Source organism: Stenella coeruleoalba (assembly GCF_951394435.1).
Source record: "Stenella coeruleoalba genome assembly, chromosome: 13".
Taxonomy (NCBI): Eukaryota; Metazoa; Chordata; class Mammalia; order Artiodactyla; family Delphinidae; genus Stenella; species Stenella coeruleoalba.
In genome coordinates, this window is record NC_137159.1 from 13,054,574 (window position 1) to 13,063,223 (window position 8,650).

General features: G+C 48.6%; 1 protein-coding gene across 2 annotated transcripts in view; it reads right to left on the reverse strand.

Annotated features, from left to right (window-relative positions):
* Positions 1–6,414, reverse strand: part of RPIA (ribose 5-phosphate isomerase A) — a 32,471-nt gene extending 26,057 nt beyond the window's left edge. For both annotated transcript variants that reach the window (XM_079940595.1, XM_079940594.1), the window contains exons 1-2: positions 5,902–6,414; positions 178–238 (exon numbers count right to left, since the gene is read on the reverse strand). In XM_079940595.1, the coding sequence (XP_079796721.1) occupies positions 178–238; positions 5,902–6,174 (334 nt within the window). In that variant the 5' untranslated portion in view covers positions 6,175–6,414. The remainder of the gene's footprint in view (positions 1–177; positions 239–5,901) is intronic.
* Between the last annotated feature and the right edge of the window lie 2,236 nt (positions 6,415–8,650).

Below are 8,650 nucleotides of genomic sequence, written 5' to 3' on the forward strand. Positions count from 1 at the left end.
CAACCCCAAATCTGGGTGAAGAGGCCCAAGAATCCCACTCAGAGAAGAGCAGAAACACTCACCTGGCCACAGGCTCCACAATGCTGGTGCCAAGCTGTGCCCCGCTTCCTCCCTCTCCACTATGCCCCCATCCCCACCACCCCACACAAACATCCAGGAGTCAGCCTGAAAACATACCTATTCGCTGCACAGCGTGGACAATTGTAGAACCGCTCCCAATTCCCAGCACTTGGTTATTCTGCAAAAAAAGGAGGAGGGAAATCCAAGACTTATTAATACCGTGTTTCACTCCCGTCCCCAGCCCACTTCCTAGAGCTATAAAATTATTAGGAACAGCAATTCACCAACTTGGGTGCAAGGTACTGTGCCCACAGAAACATAATCACTGAACCTCAAAGCTGTACTATGTCCTGGTGCCCAGTGGCAATTTATCAGCAGAGCCCTGCTCCTTTCATCCCTGACAATGACATCACCATTTCCTGCTGTAAAAAGATAAACTGAAGCCTATTAAAAATTTTAAGCATTTATTTCCGCAAAAATCAGTTTGAATTGGGCAGCACTCAGTCTAGCAGGCAGAAGGGAGCTCTGAGGAGCTGTACAAAATTAAGACTTTTAGAGCAAGAAGCAAGCGGGGACAAGGAAGTTATATTGGGCAAAAAAGCAAGCTGGTTACTGTAAGGTCACTTCCCTTGAGGGGACGGCAGGGGTCTACCAGGCAGATGACCTCAATAGTGCTGATAAGGTGATTCCTGATTGACTGAGCTAAGATTCCATTTCCGGGAGAGCCAAAAGTGTAACTAGGTATTGTTTGGTGATGCGGGGCTTGGCATAAGCGACTCCATTTTGGGTCTGTTGTCTCATTTTTAACACTCCCTCCCTCTTATCAACACAAAAGATCTGGCTTATTTACAACACAGAGCAACTTAAGTCAGCCTCACAGAAATGGCCTGCAGATGAACGCGGAACGATTTTTGGCCATCCCCAGGAGCACGATCAGAAAGGAAAGACCCTAGGAGAAAAACAGCCTAGCTGAACGTTAAGAGCAGAAAACAGAGGTTTCTGGCTTCAGCGACTTTTCACACAAGTTTAACATTTACACAGTCCCCATCAAGTTGGTGGCATCACAGCGAACCTCAGACACACATCAAGGCTACCATCCAGAGCTCCAACCCAAGTCAACAGAAGAGTCTGAAGCAACCTTGAACAGCAAATCACGTCATCTGTCCGACTGATCCCAAGGGGTCCTCATTTTGCACAAGCCTGCTTCAGACAAAATGGGGAGAGGGTGAAGGCTTAGGTGGGAACATGAGAAACAGTCTTCATCTGCCATATAAGAAGCCACTCCTTGAGTACAAGGGAGAAGAAACAGGCATCTTACTACTGAGCCTGTTATCTTAAGAAAAGGGGGCAGGTACCTCAGAGTAGACCAGAGGCGGAGTAGGGGCCCAGCCAAGGTCAGTTAGACCACAAACGGCAAAACAAGGTCAGAGTACAAACAGTCAGGAACTAATGTGAAGCTTGGTTCCTAAGCAACTTCCTGGGAGTAATCTCCTGCCTGTTTAGGGCAAAACAGCTACAAGCCAAAGCTTAACATCATCTGTTAAGCACCTACCAAGAAGATTCATAAATGTTAATATAAGTCAAATCTCACAACAACCCCTTGTGACCTCAAGGCCCTTAGCCTCACTTTAGAGATGAATTCAACACCCTAAGGAAAAATTTAAGACTTAGAAATGAGCAAGAGATTATTAGACATACTTTCAATGAAATGCTGGAATCTGCAGGTAGTATCTGATCCTACAGGGGTGTGTGCCTTTGCTCAAAGTTTCAAAGTCACCAAATAACACCAAGGGGCCTTCAAACAGAGCTTGTGCTAGGTCAGGATTTCACCTGTGATGATGCCCTCAAGAAGGCAATGCATCCAACAGCCATTTAGCTACTTGGGCAAACCTCAATAGCAAGGTCTTCAAGACCAGTAAATGCTACATCACAACACAAAACAGCTGAATATCAGAAAATGTACAAACCTTCAAGTAACGAGGAAATATCTCGACTAGGTAGGCTCAACCTGACCTTCACACCCAACCTGAAGCTGTGAGCTCTAGCTATACAGCAATTCAACTGTCAGATGCCTCATTACCATACTCTGCCATATACTCACAGTCACCCAGCAGGCAGGTGGCACACAGATGAACTTGGGTGAGTCACACAAGCTCTGTGCAAGGCTCCTCCCTTGGCTCTTGAAAGAGGCCAGGAATTGCACAGGCCTGCCAGGCCCAAAGCTCCTCAACCCTGTGGTCCTGCTACCTTGCAATCAAACAACTGGCCAAGAATCAGTGCACCAGCCAAAGCCAAACAGATGTGGCCCAGCAGCAGAAGGCTGCCAGGCAGGCTCTGCCGTAGGAGCAGGCTCCTCCTAATGGCAGTACTTGACAACAGGTCGTACGTGCAACATCACAACTTGGGTCACCTTGTCCAGTAGGGTAACCTCTTCTGTTGACCGACTGGAACCACTGCCCACCAACTCCTTCAAGCCAAGCCAGCCAAAAAGCTAAGCCCAGGCTCCAAAGAGAACAAAGGAGGCTAGGGACCTTCAGGAGAGCATGGCCCTGCATGGTGACCCATCCTGCAACAGGCACATCTGAGTCCCGGGTGGCTACCCAAAGGCTTCAGCTGAGAACTCTCCAAGTTTTCCACCCACCCAGAAAATGCAAGTAGTCACCAATGGGCTAGGGAGATTCACCCCACAACCTCCATATTCGTGTCCACACTCCGCATAATTCATCAAGCATTTACTGGGAAGGCCCCACTGTGAACAACACTGAATGAAAATAAGGTTAACTACCCTCCAGAAGCTTACCCTTCAGGGAACTGGCAGACGCACATACACATAACTAGACCATAAAGACACCTACTAAGAGGCATAAGGCACCTAAGAGGTGTGGAGTGCTACAGAATTCAAGGGGAGAACTGCTTCCCCTACAAGACTAAGGAAAAACGGAAAGGAAGAATGGCCTTTGAACCAAACCCTGAAGGACATATATGATTTTAATAGGCAAAAGCAGCGGACAAGAAAAAGCACTCTTGGTCAAGGGTTTTGATATTAAAACACACACTCTATGCCAGTAGTCTGTCCTTTCCAATGTTCTGGTACATGGGAGAGAAGGGAGCAGAGAAGGAAACAAGACTGTGGGCGTAAAGACAAGAACTAGAGCCTCTCATCTGTGTATCCCCTCCACCTGCCTCAGTACTGGTTTACAATAGATGCTCCTGATGTGTCTTATGGAGGTTAGGATGAGGCCACCTGAGGGGCACAGTGACAAGAGTAGATTAAAGTTTCAGAAGACGATAATGCACCACTTGGGTGGTCGACAGAGGGGACGAGATAAGGGCAACTGCAATCTTCTGGCCACGAGGAGAGCCTAAACCAGGAAAGTTGGCAGGCCAACAGGAAGGGTCAGTTCTAAGAACATTCCAAAGGTGGAACCAACAGGACCTCGCACACAACCTAGCTTGATAAACTTACACAAGTGAGTATGAAACGGAGCACGACCCTATGGCGTCCTCCCGTACAAATCCTTTCCAAGTCCTTCGCTTCCTGTTTGTAGGAAATAGGCTTCTTTCAGCCTCCTTGACCTCCCCTGAGTTCCAAAGGGCAGATTCAAACAGTTGCTAATCAGGGAAGGAAGGGACTGCAGAAACCAGGGAGGTGCAGTCAAGAAGCAATGGTGCTGCGACAGGTCCCGGTTCCTTCTCAAGGAATATACAAAACAATACAACTCTGAGTTCCTGTACGGGAACTAAGGCCCCACCCAGGTGGAAGATGGGAAATTCAGGCTGGGCGCAAGACTTCCGGCTAACCATCACCCAGTTACCTCACCATCAACCAATCAGAAGAAAGTCTGCACTCAGTGGAAGATAAGACTCTGAACGCCCCCTCCCCAAACGATTAACTGCGATTAACTTCCCCTTTCTCCCCTGGAGTTGATCCTTGGAGTCTGCCTTCTCCCCAGGTTGCCGGCCTCCAGAATAAAGTAACCTTTTCTTTCCAACCAACACTTGTCTTTGGAGGGGTGAGCAGCCAAGCCTGGGTTGTGTAAAAAGTAAACAATTTCAAGACATGAAGTGCTAAAGGAACTCGGCCTTAGATGGAAAAAAGGATAGGATACCCCCTGGAGAGAGCAGCTAAGCCTCGACGGTGAGGTGCGGGACTATGCTCAATAAACCTGTGGCTCTGAATTAAGTTATCTTGTCTGCAAAGTATCCAGGACCAGCCTCTCCTCCTCCCTTTAGCCACATTTCTGACCACCACACCAACTACCTACACATAGCAGGCACTCAACAAATACCTGCAATGAATGAAACAAAGTTACAAAGCAGAAAATACAAAATTCAAGTAGTGTTGGCATCTCAGAAAAGAAGTTTGCAAAGGAAAGTGCGTGTAACAGATTGGGGTGAGTGCCCCCAAAAGGCCTATGACGATCTCCCCAGGATTGCCTGGTAACTTCACGCAATAATGTGGCCAGAATCCAGTGTTTTGCGGCTCTGGCCTAAGGTGGGAGCTTGCAGATTGTAATTTAACCAAATACATAATAATAAAACAATGGTCAGGGAGGGGCGTGCCACCAAACAGGAATGCAAATAGGTTAACAGGAAATGTAATACATGGGTCTTTTCTAATTGTATAGATCTCATTTATCCATTACATTTATCCATTACGACTCACTTTATCCAGGCATTTTGAAATTTCAGCTTACCGTCCCAATTTTGCAGCTGAGGCACGTGAATCCCAAAAGGAGAGCCAGATTACACATTTTACATTATCTCTGTGAATCCCCACAGAAAATCCTATTGCTAACCACACTATTAAACCAGAACAGAGCAGCTGTGTAACAGGTGGAAGGGCACTGGAACGGAAGTCACTCGGTTTGGGTCCTGGAGGATCCTTGGTCATTCCTCCTACAGAACACGCTGAGCCAAAGGTTACCACACTCGCCCCTCCCACTTAGCCAGGCGGTGGGAGGATCAAACATCTATCTAGGCAAAATAACTTTGTACACGAAAGCATTACCAAATGTAAAGAATAAAGAACCATCACTAGAGAAAAGGGAATCTGATACCACTTTCCAGGAAGCAGAAAAGAAAGACTAAAAGCCAATAAAGTCAAGGAAACTCCACCTAAGGGTAGAGATACTCCACTTGGCCGCCGGTATTACAATTAAGGTAACTGACTGCTGCCAGCAAATGCGCTCGGGTTAAAAGACTCCACCCAAGAGGACCACACCCGCAACACAGCAAACAAGTAGGGCCACGACCTCGCCAAGTAAGAGCTAAACATCTCCACATCCCGACCTCAAAGAGGGTCCTCCAGACTTCAAGTGTCAAAAGGAGGAGGTTTAAAGCCTGGGTTTCTCCTCTGGCTCAGTCTCCTCTTCCCTCCAACAAGTACACTCAGGAGCGGGTGCGCGCCCAGCTAAGCACTTTCTTGGAGTAAAATTTCAAAACACTTTTAAAATCAGCTCCCCCCCCCACGACTTCCCAGGGCAGTGAAGCGAATAAAGACCTCTCGCAGTCCCAGTCTCTTATTTGTTGAAAAGGAAGGCACACGCTAAGTCCCTACTAACCCCACTCCAAACATCAGACACACACCACCAGGCTCCACTTTGCAAACTTATATGGCCTGGACAAGCAGTCTTTAGATAGCACAACTTTAGGGAACGCGACCCCAACCGATTCCACATCTAAAAGGCCTTGAAGGAGCAGGTCTCAAGGAGGGTGAAATGCGTACCCCCTCCCCTCTCACGCAGCTCCCTCCCTGCCAGGAACTAGGCGCAACCGGCAGTGCCCAGAGCGCGAGCCCATCAGGCCGAGCACGGGCGCCCCACGTCCTGAGCTGCTCACCCTCACGTGGTTCTCCACGGCCGCGCGGCCGGCCAGCTTCTTGGCCTCCTCGGCCTTGGACATCGTGGAGGGGGCCGGGCAGACGCTGTTAGCGTCCCCGCCAGCTGTACTTGTGCTGCCAGCGCCGAACTGCGCGCGTCCCGGCAACTGCACGTGGGAACCCGGAACGCCCCAGCTGCTCCCTCCTCCGCCAGAGGCCGCGCCCCCGGCCCGCCCGGGCAGCGGGGCCAGGACCCGCCCGTAGAGGGTGCTGAAGGGCCCGGGTCGCTGCATCCCGCCGCCCCGCTCCAGCCTCCGCCACGGTCCCGCCCCCGGCTCTGCCGGAAGTCTGGTAGTGACGTACTAGGTCCGCGTCTGCTGCAGCGCGGGGCTTTCTGGGAAATGTAGTTCTACGGCTTCAATGGCCTAAAGCCGTGCCCCAGCCTGGACTACCAGCCCCACAATGCTCCGCGACCAGGTTCGCAAATCTCGGCGACAGGCATTGGCGCAACGGCTTGTACCGCCCGAGTAGCCCCGGTGGGGTCAATACTGGAGATTTTTCTCTTTGCTCCAGCATCTGCGAAGGGAGTGTTAGACGTGACCCTGTTGTTTTTTCTAGAAGTAAGAACGTGGCGGTGGACGAGGCCTGAGGGCAGTCGCTCTTCTAGAGATGTCCTTTTGGGAGTGACTTCTCTAGACTGACGCCACAGGGAAACGCACCTGGGGGCTCCGGCCCCCACTTTACTCCATCCTTAGGCCCCCCCCGCCCCCCACCGCAGGCCCAAGGCTACAAATTAGAACGCCCAGCCTTAGATGTTGTTCTGCATTGGGCAGCGTTGGAAGGCATGGTTTCCCTCCAGATGGAGCCTGGCTGGGAACATACGTGTGCCCTGCAGAAACCCTGCAATACTTGTTGACTTAAAAAGGGCTTTCACTGAACCTAACAGCTTTCTCTTTTCTTCTCTACCTGTGAAGTGTCTTGCTGTAGGTGTGGACGAAAAAAAACGCACGACGTAAGGGCAGTGACTTTCAGCTTTATTCTGGGACCTTACTAGGGACTCTAGCCTGGGAGATAAACCTCTCAGCTATGTGGAACTATTACGAAGAGATAGGGGAGGGGCCAGTGTGTGTGTGTGTATATATATATATATATATATATATATATATATATATATATATATATGTATACATATGTATACATATAGGAAATGTAGTTAAGCATACATCTTGGTAAAAGATGACTGCTAATCATTAAAAATATATGTATTGAATATATCTCAAGTTAATGATTTTAGTGCTTTCCCAAATATGGGAAGATCCAAGAATCTAGGGTCATTGAAATTCTTCCTTAGATATGCATCTTAACTATCTAGGGGCCATGTATCCAAAACACAAAATGCTTCATACCGTTTTTCTTCATCCTGAATTCCCCTCAGGGTGCACTGCTGGTGGGGCAACTGCAGGATTGAGATTTAGCTCTTCGTGTAACTGGATGATGAGTGAGACTCTTTGTCTTTTTGTTTGTTTGTTTACAGAGGGAATAGGGAGGGTCAGAGAATTCTTATTGTTCCCATTTTACAGGTGAGAAAGCTATTGCTAACACCAGCCTTATAAACTACTTAGAGGTCTTTAAAAGGCACTAGCCTTTGTGCTACTCCTCCAGGTTGGTGGAATCCATTCTGTCTGCCGTGAATTCATCTCCTTCAAAGTCACTTCAGGTCTTCTCCCTCTTCTGTGTGCAAGGCACCGGTAAAAGTTGTGTTATCGCCCTGGTCACCTGGATTCTCTTTGCCATGACCCCTGAGGCTGTCAGCCCCTGGACCTGAAAGGAAAATCAAAATGGAGTCGGTAAGAGAGTTCTCTAACATGGAGTCAGGAGGCCGTTGGGGAAGTGTGATTTATGCACTTTTAAGCTGACCACTTTCTGTCTTAAAGCAGGCATTCAGGACATCTGCCAGAAGCTCGGGATACTTATCAGACCCTTACCCTAAAATAACTCCAGACAGCCTATCTACTTATTGGGACCCTTACCCTAAAATAACTCGTGACAGCCTAGTCTTTCAGGACAAATATTTTCTTACCTGCATTGAGAATCAATTACAATTCTTGCTAGACAACTCTAATAACCTTGTGGTTTTGTCCGTATAAGCTCCTGGCTTTTTCTCTTCCCCAGAACACTCTTTGAGTTTTACCTGAATCTGTGTCTCCCGAATTGCAATTCTTAAGACCCCAAATAAAGCTCCTTCTGCTTGACAGCCTCGATACTGATCCCACTACAATCGCCCACCAATAGTTCAACCACCTCCACCTTGGCCTGCAGGAGGAAAAGTTATTTGAGGTGATACTTGAATCCTACGTTTTAGGCAGAATTTGGAAATTAGCGCAACGTTCTGGCTGAGATGCAGGAAAAAAGAAAAATACGTGCATCTTCACTACAGTTGGTCTCTACAAACTTGTGGCCTCTCCTGCATCCTCTTGGGGGCAGTCTCCCCCCCTTCAGATTTCTCCATCAAAAGGTTACTGGAGCAAATATCAGTGCCAATCTCTGCTTTACCCACCTCACTCCCCACCGCCCCCAGCTGCCCCCAGTCTCCAGCATTTGAACTGGGGCTTCCCACCATCTTGATTGTTCTGCCTGTCTGTCTGCCCCTCTCTGCACAGCCAGCTCCATCTTATTCTTTAGACTCAGCTGAAATCCACCTCCTCAGAGAAGTCCCCCTGACTACCCTATCTAAATTGGGTTCCCACCCACCCATCCTCTATCACTTTA